This window comes from Rosa chinensis, chromosome 2 (assembly GCF_002994745.2).
Source record: "Rosa chinensis cultivar Old Blush chromosome 2, RchiOBHm-V2, whole genome shotgun sequence".
NCBI lineage: Eukaryota > Viridiplantae > Streptophyta > Magnoliopsida > Rosales > Rosaceae > Rosa > Rosa chinensis.
This window is the reverse complement of record NC_037089.1, coordinates 46,095,831-46,120,610: the sequence shown is the minus strand read 5'-3', so window position 1 is coordinate 46,120,610 and position 24,780 is coordinate 46,095,831. Positions and strand designations below refer to the sequence as shown.

The following is a 24,780-nucleotide window of genomic DNA, read 5'->3' as shown; positions in this document are numbered from 1 at the left end:
ATTGATTTACCGAGTATTTGATTTATGCTTTCGAGGATTTATTGAGAAGTTGAGCTTTGAGTTATCGAGATATTCTTTAGTTATGCTTTCGGTGAATTATTGAGGATTTGTTGAGTTAATATCGAGTTTCTTTCCGAAAGTAATTATTTGGAAGAGGTTGATTCCAGTTTATTGAGGAGGTAAATAAGTTAGCGCATGCATGCATTACCTGGTCGGCAGTCCCCTCCAGTTAAGTCTGGTCGGCAGTCCCCTCCAATGTGTCATCTGGTCGGCAGTCCCCTCCAGATAACGTGAGGTAGTTAGTCTGCAGTTCTCTCTAGTTACCTATGGTTAGTCGACAGTTCCCTCTAACCATCACCTCCTCGTCCGGTCGGCAGTCCCCTCCGATGCGTCCCTGGTCGGCAGTCTCCTCCAGGTGGCATGAGATGACTAATCGGCAGTCCTTTTTAGTCATCGTCTATTTTGAGACATGATTTGAGATATGAGTAAGTTACCGAGAAGTTTGAAGTATCATTATGTATGTGAGGGATTTGATTAAAAAGATTTCGAGATGTTCTATTTTACTTGATTGAGATTTGAGTAAAGATGATGATTAAGAGTAATTTCAAGATTTTTACTGCATGCTTCGTTTTTAAGAGGATAATTTGGGAAAGCACTAAATCTTATAATTATTTTCCTTCGAGATTGGTTATTTTTCTCCCACTCACTCTAACGGTTTTTAAATGCTTTTCCCCTGGGTCCTTCGGTTTCAAATGCCCAGTTTGCAGGCAAGATTAGCGTGAGGTCTAGCGTACATGGAGTTGAGGCATAGTCAACAGCATGGCTTCCACGTTTGCCTTTGAATTAGGTTTTCCTTGTTTACCTTTCTATTAGAATTGCTCTGATTACCTGTGGGATTAATGTTATTCAAGTTGCGTTTTGTGTTATGTGAATTGGATGATGTTGTGATTTGGGGAGCAGGGTGGCTCCAGGAGAATAAGGATGAGTGATTTACAAGTGTAAATTTCAATTCTACAGGTTTTGGGTAGTCCATTTTAGGGGAAGTTCTGCCAAATTTTTGGAAGAATTTCTAATAAGGTGGACCCCGCAGGGCCACTTCAGATTTTAGGGTGAAATCCGGGGCGGGTCCTGTCATTCTAGTCCCTACCCTTATGTCACTATAGATAACCGGAGCTAAATATATAGAAGCATGAGTCGAGGAAGTTCTTAAAGCTGTTTATGTGAAACTGTGTTTTCCAATATTGGTGCCCAACTCTTGGGTAAGAAGATTGGAATACTGAAGGTGCCAATTCTTGGGTGTATTCCATCACAGATAATACTGTGTGGAGGAATACAGAGAATGTGTATCATCTATAATCCTTTGACATCAATAACCCCCGAAAACCATGCTCAATATGGTGATCATAGCTACTTTCAAGGTCTCACTGCAGTTGCCTTCAATACTGCTTGTGAACACTTGCAAGAAGACATGGCAATTCAAGGAGACGTGCCTCTTAACATGAGTTTTTGATACTGGTGGGAGATAGTTGTTACCTAATTTGCCGCACTTAATTAACTACCTTCATGAATAACAGGTGTAGAGTTTCATCAGAAAAGGCCTATTGCATAAAGTGTTTAACATGGTTTCTATTATTCATTGTCAAAGAAGTAGAATGAATGTGATATATTTTGGTGTTAAGCTTTTGATAGCCTATCTAATCAATGTGCTTCTTTTTGGTTCATTCAGTATTAATTAATTGTAAAAGAGTTTTATCGTGCCCGAGAGCCTCTCTCTCTAAACTAGAGAGAGAAACCAGATCTAGAACTATAGCTCTCTCCCCCTTCTCTCATCCATAGATTGTGATCCCTAGCCTCCAGATCTTGATAGGTGGCTTGAGAGTTGGGGGGAGGGCTCTCCTTGCTCTGTCTTGCACTCACTTCATCTCCCTTGATTCTCTCACACCCTCTGTGGTGGCTTTACATCCTCTGTGGTGGCGTTATACCCTCTTTGTGGTGATTTCCTGACTTATGTTTATATTTAGAGGACTTTGTTCCTTCTTTCTTCAAACATCCCATAAAATTTTCAAATCCACAAACCTCCATGATTCCCCTCACCCATTTCCTCACATAAACTCCCCTCCAACTACCAAAGACTTGTTCCATGAAGATTCTTATGGCTACCTCTTAAAAGTGAGAAACACTTACCTAGAGGTGTATGGGTGCTCAAACACGGGTGTTTCACCCCCCCCCACCCCCCCCATTCACCATTGGATTTTTTCTTTGCTATTGGCTTCGATCCCGTTTCGGTGGAGTCGGTTTCTGTAATACCTTGGAAATTCATTATTAATTTATGATGATTTTCCGAAATTTATTAAGTTGATTTTTGGGATGATTTCGTGGTTTGAGGGAGGAGCGGAAGTGTTTCGGATAAATAATTACTCAAAACATTTTATTTTCGAGGGGTCAAAAGGTTGACTTTTTATTCGTTGGGTTTCTCTGAAAACTACCTTCACGAAAGTTGTAGAACGCGACAATACGAATTCATAACGACAATACGCGACAATATGAAGAAGTTATCGCGTTTGGAAAAGTTTCCATTTTGGGTATAAAAGGATAAAACCCTAGCTATTTTTGGAAGGTTGCCAAAAATAGCTGGATTTCCATTTCTGGAAACTCGGCCTCTCTTTCTCTCTCCTCGAGCCCGAGTCACCCCCCCCCTCCTTCGCCGGCCGATTTCTCCATCGTCCGGCCACCTTTTTCTTCAATTCCAACAGGGTTTCTGCTCGCCTTGCTGCCCTCTACACGTCTGTGGAAGAAATCGAGTATGGGTCGAGCTGTAGCTCAAATTACAACGCCTAGAAGAGGCCGACACGAAGCCGGAATTGCCTCCAGTCCCCGGCCTTGGTTCTCCCAGCTCCGACCACTATAGCTCAGAGAGCTTTTCTAGCCCAGAGGAAGTAGAAGCTACACCCAAGAAGACTTGCAGCGATTTGATATGTGGTGATCGAATTTTGGAGTTTTTGAAACTAGGGTTTTTCGAATCCTTCTGCTTGCGAGGTAAAATTCTACTTTTTGGCTCATAATCTGATTATGGTGTAGTTATGAAAATTTCAATTGGAGCAAAGATGAAGAACTTTCATGTTGGAAGTTTTGTCAAATTTTGACTTTGGTTTGGTGGCGGTGCCGCCACTATGGTGCCACCTCTGGGGCAGTTTCTGCTCCTTAGTTCGATCTACTTGTCGATACAAGCATTTCGATATAATAGTTTGTAATTTTTGGAAATCGTATGAGCAAGTTATGAATTTGAGCTTTTTAGGGCTTTCAATAGTTTCGGTTATCAATCCGTGAGGATTCGACTGTTCGATCAACTTGTAGTTTTGATTTATTGATCGTAGAAGTGTTCCAAAGACGTTGGATGATCTCGGATGAGGATCCGACTGTTGGATCGTCGTATAATTGTGTTTTGCGAATTGTGTGATTTGTGTTGTATTGAGTGTGACCTTGATGTGATTAGGTGATTGACTGAATTGTGTGAGCGGAGTATGGATGATTTTGTGCTTGTCTGGTTTTGTGTGAAGACGCAGCAGGATTTGGAGGTGAGTAAATCTCACATGGTTCATTTACGAACGGAATTTCATTAATTACATTTAATTGTTATGTTTGAAAAATGATTTTAAGAAAATGAGTTTTTAAGTATATAAAAATGAATTTCTCGGTTTTTTCTACGTGTGAACTATAGTTGGTATTAGTAGTCATTCCTCTGTGGGTGACTACGTATATATATATTTACGTGGAATATATATATTGGATGATATGGCATTGGGTGAAGTATTGATTTGATTGATTGATTTATCATTCCGAGCATTTCTCTTGAAGATATAAATTATGATATATTGTTGAGTTGATGTTGATAAAGTGTAATTGAGTAAAGTGTGATCCTTTCATTTATTGTCCATGAGAGACTTGGATCATTATTGATTGTGGTGTCAATTTGTATGACTTGATTGATTCATGATTTGGGGAAATTATTGAGCATGTGGGATTCGATTTTGATGATGGCTTGGAGACGAGAACATATTATTTGGAATTGGTTTTCCTATTTGTTGATGTTGTGGGAGATGAGGAAACAATATTATGTGACGATCTGTGTGAGTACATGTGCGGTGATTTGTGTGAATACATGTGTGGTGACTAGTGTAAGGGTATGGGATCGGACGCCATAATCCTAGGTGGATGACATGCTACGATTAAGTAAGTGAGTCGGACGTCATAATTCTGAGTGGATGACGGGCTACGATTGAGGTGTTTATATTGGAGGCCATAATCCTGGGTGGATGACGGGCTACGATTGAGTAAGTAAGTCGGACGCCATAATCCTGAGTGGATGACCGGCTACGATTGAGGTGTTTATATTGGACGCCATAATCCTGAATGGATGACGGGCTTTGATTAAGGTGTTTATATTGGATGCCATAACCCTGGGCGGTGACGAGCTACAATTAAAACGCGTTATTTTGTAAGATTGTGCATGCGGAGTTGAAGGGTGAATTCTTGATTTTCGTGTGAGTTGGTTGATTTATTATATATATTTCTTTTTCATTTCTATCGTGTGATTTCTTTATCTACTTTCTTTTCATTTCATTTGTTTGATTTTAATGTAATCTCCTGAACTAAATTATATGCAGGGATTACTATGATTTCTTTTGTTTGATTTTAATGTAATCTTCTGAACTAAACTATATGCAGGGATTACTATGATTTCGTTTGTTTGTTTAATGTGATCTCCTGAACTAAGTTTCTATGCAGGGATTACTATGATTTTTATTGATTGTTTGAATGTGATCTCTTGAACTAAGTTCTATGCAGGGATTACTGATTTTGTTTAATTCTTATTGTGTGTACCGTTGTGAGTTGTGATCCGTAGCGATCGTGAAATGAGTTGAGATGCCATGATTTTTTGCTAACGCTTTATGTTGAGGGGAGTGAGTGTGATTTCGTGGTTGTTCTGTTGAGGCAAATGATTGGTGATCTGATAGATTGTGGGGACGTAGAGTGTTTAACATATTTGGAGTTAATTGTGTTGGAGTTGTGGGAAAAGAGATAAAATGAATTGAGAGACAGAGCATGTGAGTTTTAGTTGGTTTGAAATTATTGAGCATGATATTGATTGGTATGAACTCGACGTTTTTGTTGTGATAATTGCATATTGATTTTGTTAGACAGAGATAGTGAACGCATGTCGTTGTGGAATTAAATGTTAATGCTTTAATTGTCCCACGAATTGAGGAATTATAAGAATGCGTGATGTGAGTCACTTTAATTGAGTTTACTCATACGGGCTTAAAAGCTTACCGGGTTTGTGGTTTGCAATCCAGGTGCACTATTTCTATGGTGTAGGGTTATTGTGCAGGTTAGAATATCGAGTGAACGTTATCGAAGCTGCGGTGGACTTTCGGTCACGTGGATGTAGAAGGGCGCTTATACTTGTAGTCTTCCGCTGTGTAGTGAGTTGGTGAGTGTGGTTACATGTTGAATTTACATTCAGTTTAATTTGTAAGCTCAGTTGTTTAGTTGCTTAATTTAAATGAAAAATTTTCTATGTGTTTCCTTGTGTGTTTTCGCGTTTCAGATTTGAATTACTTTATTCAAAATTTGGGGCGTGACAGTTTCTTCCTGGTATGAGTTTCTCTGGTGGAGAAGAGTGTTAGTGTGTGGGTTTGGCTCCAATTTATCATCTCATTACCTTGGTTTCGATTGGATTTGTATTTTGGGATTGTTTTGGCAGTGGTTATTCGGATTTTATCTCCTCGATATGGCACTTTTCCCTACCTTTTTACTCTGGGTAGCGGCTGCGGTAGCTACAGCAGCAGTGGCACTGATGGCTTGGGTGGCTGCTGTTGTATTGTAGGAGATGATGTTTTTCTTAATTTTTAGGGTTACACTCTTTTTCCCTATCTATGTGGATTTGGGTTGAGTAGTAATTTTCTTTATTAGGTTTACTTGTAATTGGGCCTTGTTTGGGCTCTTTCCATTAGATTCTTCCCCTTTGGTTTTTAATGAATGATTTCATTGACAAAAAAAAAGTATTATTTGTGTACATGTGCTTTAAAGTAATGGGATTTTGTGGCAGAAAAGTTGATATGAAATTATCTTCCAATACCAAACTTCCTTAAATTAATTTTAAGTTCCTAACTAAATCTAATAGCTACTACAAGCTTCATAAATTATTGTTTTGTAATCCAATGTTTGAGTTGAAGCTCTACTTGTGGATGCTTATAAATGACGTAAAGGCCGATCACTTGTAGAAGAAGCAAAAGTATCCACTAATTACAATGGCTCTTCTCCCACAAAAAGCTCGTCCTTCATCTTCATCTGTCAAAGCGTTGAAAATGATCTTATGTATATTCCTCTCCCATAACGTTGCTGCTGTAACACCTCCCATAAATGAAACAACTCGGGCAGTCTTTACTTTCGGAGATTCAACACTAGATACCAGCAATAATGACTACATCATTTGTATAATCAAAAGTAATTTCTCACCTTATGGGAGAGACTTTATGGGAGGAAAGCTGATTTGATGCCTAAAATGCAACTTACGCGCAACAAGGACACGGTCATCAAAGAATTGGGAAATATTTAAACCCGGAAATATCGTACCTCAGGGATCTTGAGCTAACTCAAATCCAATGGTTTATGGGTCACAAAAGTCACTTGCTAAACTAAAAGAAAAATTGTAAAATGGCTAAGTGAGACACCAAGTCTCACACAAGCACGGCTTAGCATTTGATTTGATGCCTAAAATGCAACTTACGCGCAACAAGGACAAGGTCATCAAAGAATTGGGAAATATTTAAACCCGGAAATATCGTACCTCAGGGATCTTGAGCTAACTCAAATCCAATGGTTTATGGGTCACAAAAGTCACTTGCTAAACTAAAAGAAAAATTGTAAAATGGCTAAGTGAGACACCAAGTCTCACACAAGCACGGCTTAGGTCTCCCGAAGCCAAAAAGTAGCCAAGAACTCACCAAAATAAATTGGTATACTCAAGGACTTATGGTACTTACAATGAAAAATGTGAGCAAATATTTGGGGGAATTAATTTTTGGTTTTGGAAATTAAAAACTAGGAAATTAAAATTTGCAAAAAAGTAAAGTGCTAGAAATTTAAAGGTTTGTAAAACAGTTGACAAAATTTGGGTACTAAGGCATCCACTCTAGCAATCATTTACCGTAACAACACAATTTTGGCACACAACAAAAGGGAAATGGCGCAATCCCTAACTCTAAGCCGGATTAGGGCCTTAGAGTGATAATGCAAATCCGGACTACGGCATTCACATTCTCATAGTATAAAAATAATGTAAATCCGGACTAGGGCATTCACATTCTCATCACACAAACATTAAGACCGGACTAGGGCTCCTAACATGCGTAAAATGGCATTAAGTCAATTTTTAGAGACTAACAATTTGCTCATGACAACATACTCATTCATAAAATGAAGCCACTAATTAAATGAATTTCATGATGAGGACAAGAACTAGTCATAAAATTGGCTAAATTTCTATAACAAATTCCCATCGAAAATTATGCAAAGTCATAAACAAAAACCACAACACACTTTCATTAAGCACCAAAAATTAATGTCATTACATGGTAAAAATTGCTAGGGCTTCAAGCCCTAGACCCAAATAAGAAACTACTCACAATCCATCAACATACCCACAAAGAAATTCATCAATACAAGAAATTAAAGCAAGAAGAGAGTTAAGAAAAGAGGGAGAGAGAGAGACCAAAACTAATCACAACTACACTAAAGAGTGAGCATGACTAGCTTAGAATTATACTCTCCCTTATACCTAAACCCGGATCCTTGACAAAATGATGGAATTTGATTGAGGAATGGTGAAGAATAAATGAGAAGTGAGAGAGGGTGGAACTTGGTGAGGAAAAGAAATTTGTGATGAGGTTCTTGGTTGTGTTGCCCAGAGGAAGAGATAGAGAGGGTAAGTGGGTGAGTTCGGCTTTGGTGTTTTTGGAAGGAAAAATGGGGATGGAATATGGGTCTAGTGGTGCGGCTGCAGAGAAAAAAAAAAAGATGGGAGACCTGGGCGTGATAGATAGATAAGAGGGGAAAAAATGGGGTTTTTGTCTCCGTGGCTTTCAAGAGAGGAAAAAATAGAATCATGGCTAGCTGGCCACAAATGAGAGGAAGAGGGGGAAAAGAAAAAAGAAAAAAAAAAAAAAAAGGAAATTGCTGCACGGGTGAGAGGAAGAAGGGAAAAGGAAAAGGACATGGTGTGCTGACGTCATGATGGTGCAGATATTTTTTTTTTTTCTTTTCTCTTTATTTTGTTTTGCTTTCTCTCTTCTTCTTTTTTTGGTTCTTCTTCTTTTTATTCTCTCTTCTCAATGCACTTCCGCAAATACTACCGGAGGTAATTGAATTCCGCTCCCTTGATGGCGTTGACCACGGTTGACCCGCATTGACAATTTTGTCCTTTTGTCGGAAACTCCAATTTGCTCCAATTTCGCACCATTTTCTCTCGTTTTCGCAATTCCGCTTATTTTCTACAAAATAAATAAAAATGTATTAATTACATATTAATTGACATGAGGATTGGCTTGATTATAGTGCTTTAGATATAATTATACGCATATAAATGCGTATAATCACACCCCCACACTTGAACTTTGCTTGTCCTCAAGCAATCTAAATGTAAATTAATAGTCAAAAATCTATTAACTTAAACTCATATGCTCAAACATAAAGAACGCTCGGTATTAGCCTTTCCAACCATAACCCGCGGAGAACTAATTATTTATATGACTATAAAGTTGATAAAGCACAGCATAGGACTTGTGAATTTGTGAGGCAATTAAGAAGCACATGTGAAAAATGCTCAAGTATATGCATGTGTTGACCATGTGTCAAATCAATCCACCACAATCAAATAGGCACATAGAAGACCCGATATAACCCGCTAAACTCACATAGGTTCACTAAATATCACCGCTCAAGTGTTTAGAGGTTATATGTGTTTCACTCAAAAGCAATTTCACAACATACGCCGCTATATGCTTGCTCTTCGATCTCATCTCCGCTAGGTAGCCCACAACATTCAAGATTAAGAGGTCTTTTATTTGGTTGTAATGGGGCTAAGGGCGAGTGGCTATAAGAAATAAAGGATAGGGAAAAACAAAGTCCATGTAAGCTCATGAAGCGATTCTCTCTTGTAGAGATATATATGACTTTTGTTTTCAAATGCTAACTTACTCACTTTAATCCCAATGTACAACCCACACTATACTATGTACAATACTTTACTTTTTTTTTTTTCTATTTTTGGATTTTCTTCTTCTTCTTCTTCTTTTTTTTTCATTTTCTTTTCAAACGACTCTCTTTTTTTTTTTCACTTTTTTTTTTCTTTTTCTTTTCAAACAACTCCTCTATTTTTTTTTTTTAAACAATAACACTCACCCCCACACTTATTCTTTTGTAACCTCACACTTTTGACTTTTTTTTCTTTTTCTTTTGAAGCACTCAAATATAAAGTCATTCTCTCGAATCGCTTCACCAACTACCATGGAAGGGTAGGATATAAGTGTTTAGGCTAGGTAGGAATTTGTGGTGCAAATGAACAAAAAGGCTAAAAATATAAATAGGCTCAAAGTGGCAATCTAGTGGTAAATATTTTTGGACACATGCTTCTTTGGCCATGGTGGTATATAGTCCTAATGCCTCCATCCTTTCTATCATTTCACAAGCTAAAAGTAGCCTCGAGAGGTCTTAAGCAAGTTCTAGATACGCAATGTCATGAAATTGTACACACATGAAAGAATAATTAAATGAACGATGCATACACTATAGATATTAGGCTCAAAAGCTCACAAATAAGGCATGCAAGTTAATCGAATAATCTATATGCTTCTCTAACTATGATGACCGAACCTAACATAGGCTATATGCACACATATAATCAAGCATAGATCACATATACAATTAATCAAAAAACAAATTCAAAGTCCTAGATCATGAAATGCGAAAACCCCCTTTTGTAGACATCTCATAGCTCACAACCTTCGGAGAAAACCAATAGACACCAACCTCAAGGCAAAAGCCTTGACTTCCTTTGCGTATGCTCCAAGTTAGGCTCCATGGTGCTTAAATGGTTCAAGTCTCCATTTTCAAGTGAATGTGGTCATTGGAGCTTCCAATCCTCTACAACAGGAGTAGCAAGCTCCTCCCAAGAACAAACACCATCTCCATACCCTCCCAACCTCCAAAAGCATGGCCAAAAAGGCCTTATTCAACTACTACATCTATAAAAAGGATAATCAAACTCTCAAAATTTGGTGGGGTTGCCTCCCCACTAGCGCTTCTTTTTAGAGACCTCAAAGCCGGTCTATCTCATATTGCTTCTCACTTCAAGGTGGTGTCATCAAGGAATTGCAACTCTTTACAAGCCTCAAAAGTATGGTCCAAGTAAGGTTTTAGGCGATGCCCATTGACCTTGAATGTTTCCCCATTCCTCAAATTTTTGACTTCAATGGCTCCATGTGGGAATACCTCAACAACTTCATACGGTCCACTCCAACGAGATCTTAATTTTCCGGGAAAAAGATGAAGCTTAGAATTGTATAGGAGCACCTTTTGATGAGGCTCAAAGATCTTCTCAACAAGTCTTTTATCATGTGTTACCTTTGTCTTCTCCTTAAACAATTTCGTACTATCATAAGCCTCCCTTCTTATTTCCTCCAACTCATTGAGATCAAATTTTCGCTTCTCACCCGCTTTGTCTAGATCAAAATTTAATTGCTTTATTGCCCAAAATGCCTTATGCTCAAGCTCTACGGGTAAGTGGCAAGCCTTGCCATAAACAAGTCGGAATGGAGTCATGCCCAAAGGGGTCTTATATGCAGTACGGTATGCCCACAAAGCATCATGAAGTTTGGTACTCCAATCCTTCCTTGAGCTATTCACCGTCTTCTCTAGAATTCCCTTCACTTCCTTATTGGAAATCTCAACTTGCCCACTTGTTTGCGGGTGGTAGGAAGTGGAGACCTTGTGTTTAACGCCATATTTCTTCAAAAGTGAAGCAAATGCTCGGCTGATAAAATGGGAACCACCATCACTTATGATGAATTTGGGTGTGCCAAATCTAGTAAAAATGTGCTCCTGGAGGAATTTGAGAACTACCTTAGCATCATTGGTCCGAGTTGCTTGCGCTTCTACCCATTTTGACACGTAATCCACCGCAACAAGAATGTACTCAAACCCATTTGAATTAGGAAATGGCCCCATAACGTCTATTCCCCATGTGTCAAAGATTTCCACCTCAATGATGTTAGTCAAAGGCATTTGGTCTCTAGAGGTGATTCCCCCACTCGTTGACATCGATCACACTTCTTGGCATAATCATGAGAATCTTTGAATAATGTGGGCCAAAAGAAGCCAGCTTGTAGGATCTTGAAAGTGGTCTTCTTTCCACCAAAATGTCCACCACAAGTGTGGGAATGACAATGCTCAAGAATATTAGGAACTTCCCATTGTGGCACACATCTTCTCAAAACTTCGTCTTGACCAACTTTCCATAGAATAGGGTCATCCCATACATACCGACATGCATCTCTTCTAAATCTCCTCTTGGTTTGATAGTCCCAATCCTCCGGAATAAATGTCCCACCACTTGCCCAATAATTGACAATGTGAACAAACCATGGAAGCTCCTTTGATGTAACGGTAAAGAGTTGCTCATCCGGAAATGAATCAACAATAGGAATAGTACAATCATCTCCCCCATCAATAAGTCTTGACAAATGGTCCGCCACCACATTTTCCTTGCCGGCTTTGTCATGAATCTCTATGTCAAACTCTTGTAGAAGCAAAACCCATCTAATAAGTCTTGGCTTGGAGTCTTTCTTGGCTAAGAGATACTTCAATGCCGAGTGGTCCGTGTGCACAATCACTTTAGAACCCAAGAGATAACTCCGAAACTTTTCTAATGCAAATATGATAGCCAAGAGTTCTTTCTCAGTTGTTGTGTAATTCACTTGAGCTTCATTCAAGGTTCTACTTGCATAATAGATAGCATGCATCAATCTCCCATGCTTTTGTCCCAACACCGCCCCTAAGGCAAAATCGGAAGCATCAAACATCAACTCAAATGGGAGTGACCAATCAGGAGCACACATAATAGGAGCACAAGTCAAGAGTCTTTTGATTTCATTGAAAGCAATGAGGCAAGCTTCGTTGAAGTCCCAAGGGGCATCTTTTGCTAACAAATCACAGAGGCTTGGATATCTTGGAAAAATTTGGAATAAATCTTCGATAAAAGCCGGCATGTCCCAAAAAGCTTCTTATACCTTTGATGTTCACCGGTGGAGGTAGCTTTTCAATGACTTCAATTTTTGCTTTGTCCACTTCAATTCCCTTCTTAGAAACCACATGACCTAAGACTGCCCTTTTCCACCATGAAATGACACTTCTCCCAATTCAAGACCAAATTGCTTTCTTCACAACGCTTCAAGACTAGGCTCAAATGGTGTAGGCAATCATCGAAAGTGTTACCATGAACTGAAAAATCATCCATAAAGATCTCCATGAATTTTTCGGTCATATCATGAAATAGAGCCATCATACATCTTTGGAAGGTTGCCGGAGCATTACATAAGCCAAATGGCATACGCCTATAAGCAAATGTACCAAAAGGACAAGTGAAAGTCGTCTTTTCTTGGTCTTCGGGAGCAATCACAATTTGATTATATCCACTATAGCCATCTAGGAAGCAAAAATAGGAATGTCCCGCCAATCTCTCCAACATGTGATCAATGAAAGGTAGAGGGAAATGGTCCTTTCTAGTAGCACTATTCAACTTCCGGTAATCTATGCATACCCTCCACCCATTTTGCACCCTTTGAGGAACATCTTCTCCTTTGTCATTCTTCACCACTGTCATTCCTGCTTTCTTAGGAACAACTTGTACAGGAGAAACCCATTTTGAATCCGAAATAGGATAAATCACACCGGCATCTAGAAGCTTTGTCACCTCATTCTTGACCACTTCCATCATAGGAGGGTTAAGTCTTCTTTGAGCATCTCTAGAGGGCTTGCTACCTTCCTCCATGTAAATGTGATGCATACACTTGCTAGCACATATTCCCTTTATGTCCTCTATAGTCCACCCCAAAGCTCCTTTGTGCTCTTTCAACACTTTCAATAACTTGGCTTCATCAACGTCACAAAGCTTGGAAGAGATAACCACCGGCAATGTGTCATTAGGTCCCAAAAATGCATACTTGAGAGTAGATGGGAGAGGCTTTAGCTCAAGTGTAGGAGGAGAAATAATAGACGGCAACAACTTCGGTTGAAGATCAAGCATGCTAATAGGAGTGTGTGAGGAAGAGGTGGGCATAGCAACTTCAATAGTGGAATCATCTTCTTCAATACTTTCGTCATTGAAGTCTTCTCCATGATGCATAATAGAAGCTACTAAAGAATCCTTGGCACTTGTTTCAATGAAAGTCTTCTCCACCATGGAATCAACCACATCTACCCGAAAACACTCACCTAAGTGAAGAGGACTTCTCATGGCATCAAAAATTCGGAAGCCAATAGTAGTATCAAAAACGGTCATCGTCAAGATTCCCTTCTTTACACTAATGTTGGTATCGGCGGTGGCCATGAATGCTCTACCAAGCAATATAGGAGATTCATCCTCCTCAACATCAATACTCTTAGCCATGTCAAGAACAACAAAATCCGCCGGCACATAGAGAGAATCAATCTTCACAACCACATCTTCTAGCATCCCTCTTGGGTAGACAATACTCCTATCCGCCATTTTCAATGAAATTTTTAAAGGCTTAAGATCATCAAGACCAAGTGTTCGATAAATATCATATGGCATCAAATTAATACTTGCTCCTAAGTCCAACATCGCCTTGTCAAAGAATCTTGACCCAATAGTGCATGGCACGGTGAAACTACCGGGATCTTTAAGTTTAGGAGACAATTTTCCTTGAAGAATAGCCGATACACTCTCACTTAGACAAACTTGCTCATGCTCCTTAAATGCTCTTTTGTTTGTGTACACATCCTTTAGAAACTTAGCATAAGAAGGCACTTGCTTTATGGCTTCCAACAAAGGGATATTGATGTTAACTTTCTTGAACAACTCAATGAACTCTTTCGTTTGTGCTTCTTGCTTCTTCTTTAACTCTTGCTTCCACTTCACTTGAGGATAAGGCAATGGAATCTCATAATCTCTCATATCTAGAGGAGGCACACAAATTGGACCCTTTCTTGGCTTTTGAGCTTGAGTAGATGCTTGACCACTTGATGGATCCCTAGGGTTACTCACGGCTTCATTGGGGTCCCTAGCCTTCATAGCATCGCCCAAATTATCAAGAGCCATGGAATTCCCATTCTTAGGATCTACAATATCTCTAGAAACCATCGGTTGCACAATAGAAGGATTTGTAGTCTTGTCTTGAATAAAAGTGGGAGAAACCGAAGCTTGGCTTGTGTGAGGCTTGTCAACATTAGAAACTCCTCCGGAGGGTACATTTTCTTCCCCTCCGGCTACCTTATCCACCCCCTTATTTCTTCCTTTTGCATTCAAAGCCACATCACCCACTCCAATTCCCGGGGGTACATTTTCTTCCCCCCGGTTCCCATCCTCCTTTGAATTAAAAGCATGCAAATAATCATTATTCAAATTTCCACGAGGTACATTTTCTTCCCACATGGCACCATCATGCATATCACTATTATCACTATCATATTCCTCAACCAACACATAATCATCATTAGAATGTAGAGGGGTACAGGTGGGAACATGTGTGGAAGGGGAAACACCATTACCAAGAGAAGGTGATATAGTAGGAGAGGGAACATTAAATGGGGCATTCACATGCAAAGGGGATTGAGAAGATGAAGGTAAATATACCTTATTGTCATATGTCCTCCCACTTCGAAGAGTAGTAATAGCCTTGGCTACATGCTTCGAGTTCTTCTCCGTTGTGGAAGGAAGAGCTCCCATTGATCTCTCACTCAAATTGGTTGCTATTTGGCCCATTTGTATCTCTAATTTAGTCATGCTTTGTTGTAGCTAGATTTTGATACCCTTGAGCTAGTGAAGAGATGTTTTGCTTGGTCTCCACATTGGTAGAAGTTTGAACCTTGAGGAACTCACCCATCAATTCTTCAAAATTAGGCTTCTTTGGTTCACTTAGAGCTTGAATCGGATGCTTTGAAGAATAGGTGGGGAATTGTAGCTCTCGCCTTGATTTGGACCTTGAAATGAGCTAGATTTCCTTGAAACTTGCCACCGCTATAGCCAACACCTTGTGTAAACCCGGGAGAGACATTTGGAGCTTGGAATCCTTGTGAAAAAGCGGCTTGACCATGAGAATAAGGCATATATGCTTGCTGCCCTTGTGAAGAAATAGGCATAAAATGAGTGTTTCCTTGGTGCACATTGCCATGGGGCATGAAATTGGATGATCCTTGGCCTTAGTTGCCTCCAAAGCCTTGTTTTCCTCCTTGGTGCGTATTAGAAACCCCACCTTGATCTTTCCAAGAAAAATTGGGGTGATTTCTCCAACCGGGGTTATAAGTGTTGGAGTATGGATCATTTCTTGGGTTCTTTGGCACAAAACTACCCACTTGGTTAACATGCTCCTCCATAAATTCCAGATATTGAGAAGATAAATGGCACTCTTGAGTGGAATGTGCTAGGCTCTCACAAAGCAAACATGGTGTAGAAGTCACCATCTTGACTTGTGCTTGAGGAGGGTTCCGGTTAACTTGATTTAGAAATTGGTCAATCTTGCCTTCTAACCTTTTGAATTCATGCATAGAAGGCCCGGTTGATGTCCCTTGAACCTCATAAATACCACCTCGGTTAGGTATACTCTCCTTGTTATGCACTTGACGTCTCCTTGTATCAAGATCATCCCATTGAAGGGAGTTGAGAGAAAGCTCCTCGTATGTGTCCCAAGCGGCATCTGGGAGTTTACTTGCAATAGTTCCACCACTAAAAGTGTCAACCCTTTGTCTTTGATCCGGCATCAATCCTCTATAGAACTTGTCCACAAGGAACCACTTCTCTAACCCATGGTGAGGACATGACATCTCCAAGTCCTTGAATCGCTCCCAACACTCATTAAAACTTTCTTGTGGAAGTTGTCGGAATGCAACAAGCTCATCTCTAACATTGGAAGTTCTTGAAGGAGGAAAATATTTTCCCAAGAAAGTTTCTTGCATCTCAACCCATGTGCGTATGGATCTAGGAGGCAACTTACTTAACCACTTCCTCGCACAGTCCTTGAGTGTGAAAGGGAACAATCTAAGCTTCAAACCATCAGGATTGAGACCATGTAGTTGAACAGTAGTACACACTTCTTCAAACTCCGCAATATGATCATAGGGATTATTTGAGGGCATGCCATGGAATACGGGTAGAATGCTCAAAGTACTTGGCTTGATCTCAAAATGATGCTCACATGGAGGGAGCACAATACAAGAAGGATGATCAACAATTGTGGGACTAGTGTATTCCCTCATTGTCTTTCGCTCCCCCATGGTGTTTGTAGGTTGTGACCTTAATGGACTCGGTGAAAGGCTTCTTGGATGTACTCTTCGTCTAGGAGGTGCTCGCTTTCTTGGACGACATCTTTGTCTCTTTGGAGCTTCACTCATGCACCTCGCAAAAATATGGCCACGTAAGAAATACTCAAGAATTCACAAAATAAGCAACTTGAATCCAATTTCACACTTCACAATAAATGAGAGATGTAACGAGATAAGGTAAGACAACAATTAAACAAGAAAATAAAATAAATTAAAGTAAAGAATAAGTGAAAAGCTAACAACTGAAGAAACTAACGACTAATTAGAAAATGTAATAAAAAGCTAGCAAACAAGTCAAGCCAAGTGACGATCGCTATCGATGCTCATGTCTTACATGTACTACAAAGTAATACAAGGCCCGTCACTTCGATAGAAATAACCACAATGTCTCAACACATAAATCACACAAGTAAAAAGTAACAAAAATAAGCAAAGTAAAACAAACGATCACAATTTTTTATTTTTTTTAAGCTACACACAAAAAGAAAAATTAACTACGACTAAGAAAATAATGCAAGTAACCTAACAACCTAAAACCAAGGGATTAGAGATATTACACTCTAATCCCCGGCAACGGCGCCATTTGATTTGATGCCTAAAATGCAACTTACGCGCAACAAGGACACGGTCATCAAAGAATTGGGAAATATTTAAACCCGGAAATATCGTACCTCGGGGATCTTGAGCTAACTCAAATCCAATGGTTTATGGGTCACAAAAGTCACTTGCTAAACTAAAAGAAAAATTGTAAAATGGCTAAGTGAGACACCAAGTCTCACACAAGCACGGCTTAGGTCTCCCGAAGCCAAAAAGTAGCCAAGAACTCACCAAAATAAATTGGTAGACTCAAGGACTTATGGTACTTACAATGAAAAATGTGAGCAAATATTTGGGGGAATTAATTTTTGGTTTTGGAAATTAAAAACTAGGAAATTAAAATTTGCAAAAAAGTAAAGTGCTAGAAATTTAAAGGTTTGTAAAACAGTTGACAAAATTTGGGTACTAAGGCATCCACTCTAGCAATCATTTACCGTAACAACACAATTTTGGCACACAACAAAAGGGAAATGGCGCAATCCCTAACTCTAAGCCGGACTAGGGCCTTAGAGTGATAATGCAAATCCGGACTAGGGCATTCACATTCTCATAGTATAAAAATAATGTAAATCCGGGCTAGGGCATTCACATTCTCATCACACAAACATTAAGACCGGACTAGGGCTCCTAACATGCGTAAAATGGCATTAAGTCAATTTTTAGAGACTAACAATTTGCTCATGACAACATACTCATTCATAAAATGAAGCCACTAATTAAATGAATTTCATGATGAGGACAAGAACTAGTCATAAAATTGGCTAATTTCTATAACAAATTCCCATCGAAAATTATGCAAAGTCATAAACAAAAACCACAACACACTTTCATTAAGCACCAAAAATTAATGTCATTACATGGTAAAAATTGCTAGGGCTTCAAGCCCTAGACCCAAATAAGAAACTACTCACGATCCATCAACATACCCACAAAGAAATTCATCAATACAAGAAATTAAAGCAAGAAGAGAGTTAAGAAAAGAGGGAGAGAGAGAGACCAAAACTAATCACAACTACACTAAAGAGTGAGCATGACTAGCTTAGAATTATACTCTCCCTTATACCTAAACCCGGATCCTTGAAAAAATGATGGAATTTGATTGAGGAATGGTGAAGAATAAATGAGAAGTGAGAGAGGGTGGAACTTGGTGAGGAAAAGAAATTTGTGATGAGGTTCTTGGTTGTGTTGCCCAGAGGAAGAGATAGAGAGGGTAAGTGGGTGAGTTCGGCTTTGGTGTTTTTGGAAGGAAAAATGGGGATGGAATATGGGTCTAGTGGTGCGGCTGCAGAGAAAAAAAAAGAAGATGGGAGACCTGGGCGTGATAGATAGATAAGAGGGGGAAAAATGGGGTTTTTGTCTCCGTGGCTTTCAAGAGAGGAAAAAATAGAATCATGGCTAGCTGGCCACAAATGAGAGGAAGAGGGGGAAAAGAAAAAAGAAAAAAAAAAAAAAAAAGGAAAATGCTGCACGGGTGAGAGGAAGAAGGGAAAAGGAAAAGGACATGGTGTGCTGACGTCAGCATGGTGCAGATTTTTTTTTTTTCTTTTCTCTTTATTTTGTTTTGCTTTCTCTCTTCTTCTTCTTTTTTGGTTCTTCTTCTTTTTATTCTCTCTTCTCAATGCACTTCCGCAAATACTACCAGAGGTAATTGAATTCCGCTCCCTTGATGGCGTTGACCACGGTTGACCTGCATTGACAATTTTGTCCTTTTGTCGGAAACTCCAATTTGCTCCAATTTCGCACCATTTTCTCTCGTTTTGGAAATTCCGCTTATTTTCTACAAAATAAATAAAAATGCATTAATTACATATTAATTGACATGAGGATTGGCTTAATTATAGTGCTTTAGATATAATTATACGCATATAAATGCGTATAATCAAAAGCCTATCGGAAGATTTAGCAATGGAAGAGTCCCATCAAACTTCATTGGTAATATAAGGGGTCCTTGACCCAAAGCACCAAAATAAGCAAAAATTATCTCACTTACCCCAACAACAGATTTTTGTTCCCACATACACAATTTAACGTCAAATAACCATTTTGCCCTCAATCCAATTAAAGAATTACAATCACTGCCACTCAACATCAATTTCTCTCTCATCCCACACAGACTCACTCAGCTTTTCCGGTCACAGGTCGAAAATCTCCAGTAAGCTTATCCTCTCTCTCTCTCTCTCGTTCTCTCTCTCTCTCTCTCCTCCATCTCACCGGATACTTCCTTGGCAGATCCAACAAGGCCGGCCCCAATTGCGAATGCGGTTCCAACGACACCAAATAGTACCTTCATACACAATAAGAATGATCAAAACCGTCAAAGACGATTCGAATGTCCTTGATCTCTGAAACCTTTCGAAACCTCAATTCTCACCTTTGTGCTTTTAATCGATAGCAAAATCCTAAATTTTTGCTGCACCAGTCATCCTCCCCTAACAACGTCACCCATCATATGATGGACACCCGTCCACATTATGTATCACTCTCAGCGATACAAAGATCCGAAGGTGGTCCCACCACCTAACGATCCAATTTCAAGTTCAACACGTAAGAAGTTTTACTCAAAATAAAACTTAGAACTCTGGTCAAACGATGACCTTAAATACTTCCTGAGGCAACAGGGAAGATCCATGTCCTTAGAGTTACTCTACTTACTACTCGTATAAAATCTCAACCATTCAATCTAACAATCACTCCAACAAGAACTTACTACATTTCAATCCCTATGACTCCACAATTCAAAATTCGAATCAAACTCTGTATCATATAGTAATTCGCTTGAATCACTATGGATACCCAACAATATCACTACCATCAATCCCCGAAGTTGCAATAAACCATTTCACCGAAAATCAATAACCAAAAACACACATTTTCGGACAATCTCTTTTACTTGGACAAAACTATGTCCACAAGTTATGATCAGGTCAACAGACCAAGGTGTCCAAATAAAGGAAGATTCCAATCCGGTTTTCTTTGTGAATTGCAAAGTATCATTCCAAAATGACTCTCACAACACCAACCACGTCTACTTGACACATCCTCCGTAACTCGGTTCAAGGTTAGAACCACTATTACTATTAGTCCCACATCAAACCACAATTCTGATTCTAAGTATTTGGAGACAGCCCAATGCTATAGTCGCTCGTCTCAGATACTCAAACACGAAATCGGAATCCGTTCTCGCACCTTAAACCCAGCTCCAGTAAACTTACTGACATTCGAGGAAGCAATAACCATAACATTTCCTCGAATCACATCATAGCACAATTTGAAATTATAAAGTAGTCTTACTCTACCATCAGTAGGGAAATATACAAAATATGCGAATAATCCGCCACGCAACGAGAACTCTAGGAGGTCGGCGTACAAGAGGCATAGCACCAAAAGGAACCTCATCTAGACATGCACCTTACACACTTAATGAATACATCAGCACCGAAGAGCAAACGATGGGGAACCGCTGCAGTCGGGCCATCACTCGGGAGGTACTGTGTAACATCAAGCGGGTAAGGTAACAGGATAGAAACAAGTCTACAGAATCTGACAACCTAATGCTCTGATACCAACTGACAGGACCCGCCCCGGATTTCACCCTGAAATCCGAAGTGACCATGCGGGGCCCACCTTAGAAGAAATTCTACCAAAAATTTGGCGGAACTTCCCCTAAAATGAGCTACCCAAACCTGTAGAAAACATTTACACTTCTCAATCAATTCATCCTTATGCTCCTGGAGCCACCCTGCTCCCTAAATCAACATCAGTCTCCAATTCACAAAACACACATCTCAACTCGAGTAGCATACATCCCATAGGTAATCAGAGCAATTCTAACAGAAATGTATAAAGTTTTGCTTCCTCGAATTCTTATTTCGTAAATCTCATAATAAGCTCAATTAGCCGAATATAAATATAAAATAAATAGTATAAATTCTGAATCCGCATAAATCAAAATCCTCAAATCGAGCGTAATGAAAATGAATATGAAATTCCGGAATCACCTCGGAAAATAATTCGTCGAAAGTCAACATAAATTATAATTTCGAAATCGAGCATAACGGGAATTAATATCCGAAATTCATGACCGAGGAAAATCATAATCCATCTCAGAAAATCATTATTGAAAGCCAATCCATGAGATAAACCAAACTTAAATTCTGAAAACAAATAATACGCTCGAAAAGTAATATGATAAATAAATAAAGCATTAATTCAAGAAAATAAGCGCATGCATCATTATTTAAAACAAAAGTCCACTCACAGTGATTCAAAAGCAATAACCGTCAACTTATCCATCCCAAGTCAAGAGCTTGGAAATTCCTCCGTTCAGTCATTTTCGATAGTGACCTTTTATTCTATCTCAAGTAGTCATGCTCAAGTCCTTAATAAAATAATTAAGCCCAGTTAGTAACTTAATAATAATGACAACTTCCTTAAGTAACCAAAATGTGTTAAATTCACCAATCTACTTTAAATTGATAATTACGGGTAACCATTTCAGAATAATCCACTTAACAAAGTGAACTCATTTGGAGTATGGTAGTTATGCCATTTTCAGGTTATAATTCAAGTTAACCATTCGACTTTATTACTTAGCCTTTAAACCTTAAATGTAAAATTCATAATCACCGTTTCCAAATGATCATGTTCTTACAGAAATTCCCGGATATGGTAGTATTAAAATGTTCCAATTGGCAACTCGTTTCTTTAATCTTCATCGAACAATCGATTTAACTTGCTCAAATAAAATTTGTCATTCTCACAACAATTTCCTCTTAACATCAATTTCAACATTCAGTTACTTGCCAAACTCGTCAAAACTGACCCATTCAATATTCCCCAATACCTTAGTTATTTGGCCAAACTACTTATCAATTCCAATAAGACATTGCCACAATGGTAAACAATTCGTCACTTCCCATCTTGCACAAGCACCACACCATCAAAAATATATATGGAACCATTTTAATTGCAAACCAATAACTCCGACAATTCAATAATTTGACCAAACTAATTATAGCAATTATAAAATCACCGAACCAAATCCCTCACCAATTCTTCATCTCCAAACAGAGGGGCAATTTTAAATGAGTGTAGTCATCCACCACCAACAATCATTCGAACTCCTAGCAACAACAGCAAAATTTAACAACAATCTTCAACCAATTTATATCTCAAAATAGAGTTCCTGATTCTTACCTTCATTATATATCAACCGAACCAATGCCCATTCCTTTCTCCAAAATTTCAGAACACATAAATCATAACCTTCACACAGTCCAAAATCCATCAACAAAATTAGGGTTTCTTATCCCACACCGAAACAGAGGTTTCAACCAAAGAAATATACGAAAATTACCTAACTCAGATGACCAAGATATCCGGTGACCCACACGCTAGAGGCGGCGCTTGCGGTGGTTCTAAGTGGCGTTAGGCTTCTGGGTTTCGAAGGCTAGTAGTTCGTGAGGCCTCGACTGCATCTATGGTGGAGATGTTGTTTAAACGTGGCTGGAGATTGAAGAACGAAGAACCCAGACTTGTCGGCTCCGGCAATGGAGCACGCTTCGGTTTTTCAGGCCGGCTGGTGGTCAAAATTTTGGGTTTTGATCTCCGTTTCTTGTTGTGTGCAGAGGTGATGGCGGTGTGGTGAGATGGTGGCCGGAAATCTAAAGGAAAAGAGGAACAGTGGCGTCGCAGCCTTAGGTCGGGTTTCGGGTAGATGTTGATCTGGGTTCGACCGGTGGTGGAAGTGTTCCCGGATGGTGGTCGGATGTGGTGGTCGGATGTGGTGGCGGAGGGAGGTGGAGAGAAAACTAGAGAGAGAGAAGAGAAGAGAGGCCGTGCGGCCGAGGAGGAAGAGAAAGGGAAAAACGGAAAAATGAAGGAAAACCTAGGGTTTTTTCTTTATATACTTGACTTAGCGAAAAGTCAGTTTTGCCCTTTGCAAATTTCCGATAACTTCAACGTAGAAATAAAATTCCATAGACTGTAACTAATTCATACGAATTCCGATTCTTGCGTACCGCATGTCTACGAACTCGGTTTAACGTTCTCTACAACTTTTGTTAAGAAAATTTTCTCAAATTTTGACCCGAACAAAAAGTCAACTTTTAGGACCACTAAAAGTATCGAAACAAAGTAAAAAGTGAAAGTAATTGTCATTTACTGTCTAAATGACTAGTAAACTGATAAATTGAGGTACGGGACGTAACAACCTTGATGCAAAGCCTTGCCTGAAAATGACGAAGAAGTTAAGGTTCCGATCTGCAACTGTGGAAGAAGGGAGAAGAAGAAGAATGGGTGCCCAAATCAAATTTTTTTTTTGAATGTCTACTAAGGGGCAATAGACGTCTATTGGAGGGCAATAGTGGTTTTGAATTGATATAATTTCTTCATTTTTTGTTTTTAATCAAAGTTTTATTTGTCTAATTTTAGGAGCATTAGTTCACATTTCGGCGACCAAAAATTCTGTTGGAGGCAATAGACGTCTATTGGGGGGCAATAGAGGTTTTCAAAAAATTTCGGTAGGCAACGGACGGTGACCAGATTCCGGTGAAAGTTGGTCGGAATCCGGCGAGGTCTCCTATGTTTTCTTTTCTCTCTCTCTCTCTCTCAGTAATAAAGGGGTGAGGGTAAAATGGTATTAAAAAAATAAAAAATAAATCTTAATGGGGTGTTAGGGAAGACCTCCTTAGAGTGTTTTGGGTAAGAGGGAATAAAAAAACTTAATGGGGTAAGAAAGAAAAAAATCTCTAGAAATGGGGTAAATGAACAAAAACCTAATATAAACTCTATATATGTGGTTTCTGATATGTTTGTTTCTGCATATATTAGTACTTAGTAGTACAACTATTGATGCACTCTGTGATCTTGATTAGTATTCAGGTGAAGGATTTGGATTGAAGAAGATTTTGCCGGCTTATCTGGATCCGAATTTGCAGCTTCAAGACCTACTTACTGGTGTATGTTTTGCCTCAGCAGGTTTAGGATATGACCCTCTTACTGCCAAATCACTGGTACACACACACACACACATACATACATATATATAACATATCATATCGTATCATATCATACATCCTTGGTTTCTCTTAATTTCATTTGTATCGGTTTGTCTTGTAATTATCAGATCAATTAAACTTGTTCAAAGAATACAAAAGCAAGATAAACGCAGTAGTTAGGAATGAAAGAACAGCCACTCTACTATCAAAAAGCTTATTTGTTCTTTCGATAGGAAGCAATGAACTTGCACTTAATTATTTTTCTACACCATTGAGGAGGGCTCACTATGATATTCCAGCTTATACTGTCACGCCCCAATTTTTAAACACATTTTAAAATCAATATATAATCCCATAATTATACATACATGATATTTTTAAACACATTTAAAAATCAATATATAATCCCATAATTATACATACATGATGGTTCAACCATCAATACAAAATACCTAGAAAACTTTTCTTTTTAAACCAAGTACATACAGATGCCCTGAACCCACTAATCAATACAAACTCGCTCCGCAAAGTCAAATATTACACAAGTTTATGAATTAAATTGTCACAA

At 39.0% G+C, this 24,780-nt stretch overlaps 2 protein-coding genes, 1 non-coding gene and 1 pseudogene across 3 annotated transcripts; 2 read left to right on the top strand and 2 right to left on the bottom strand.

The window, feature by feature from the left end:
* The first annotated feature begins 6,224 nt into the window (after window positions 1–6,224).
* Window positions 6,225–24,549, top strand: LOC121051253 (GDSL esterase/lipase At1g73610-like). The gene is made up of 4 exons (XM_040513426.1): window positions 6,225–6,544; window positions 19,097–19,146; window positions 24,097–24,241; window positions 24,333–24,549. Exons 1-4 carry the CDS (start codon window positions 6,312–6,314, stop codon window positions 24,547–24,549), a joined length of 645 nt encoding a protein of 214 aa, XP_040369360.1. The 5' UTR covers window positions 6,225–6,311.
* Window positions 8,320–16,718, bottom strand: LOC112184378. Its single transcript, XM_024322636.2, has 2 exons — window positions 14,933–16,718; window positions 8,320–8,552 (listed from the first exon to the last, which is right to left on the bottom strand). The coding sequence occupies exon 1, from the start codon at window positions 16,684–16,686 to the stop codon at window positions 15,499–15,501; it is 1,188 nt and encodes a 395-aa protein (XP_024178404.2). The 5' UTR covers window positions 16,687–16,718; the 3' UTR covers window positions 8,320–8,552; window positions 14,933–15,498.
* LOC112184379 lies at window positions 12,239–15,116 on the bottom strand (annotated as a pseudogene).
* LOC112191151 lies at window positions 16,097–16,203 on the top strand. The gene has a single exon (XR_002932867.1). It is a non-coding gene; the product is annotated as a small nucleolar RNA R71 (small nucleolar RNA).
* Window positions 24,550–24,780: the final 231 nt, after the last annotated feature.

What these genes read in the sequence shown, in the direction of transcription:
- LOC121051253 (XM_040513426.1), top strand. Translation starts at nt 6,312, where the DNA reads ATGGCTCTTCTCCCACAAAAAGCTCGTCCTTCATCTTCATCTGTCAAA. An exon ending in GGGAGAGACTTTATGGGAGG is followed by an intron (nt 6,545 to 19,096) that starts AAAGCTGATTTG and finishes TGCGTATAATCA; the next exon opens with AAAGCCTATCGGAAGATTTA. An exon ending in AGTCCCATCAAACTTCATTG is followed by an intron (nt 19,147 to 24,096) that starts GTAATATAAGGG and finishes ATTAGTATTCAG; the next exon opens with GTGAAGGATTTGGATTGAAG.
- LOC112184378 (XM_024322636.2), bottom strand. Translation starts at nt 16,686, where the DNA reads ATGAGTGAAGCTCCAAAGAGACAAAGATGTCGTCCAAGAAAGCGAGCA.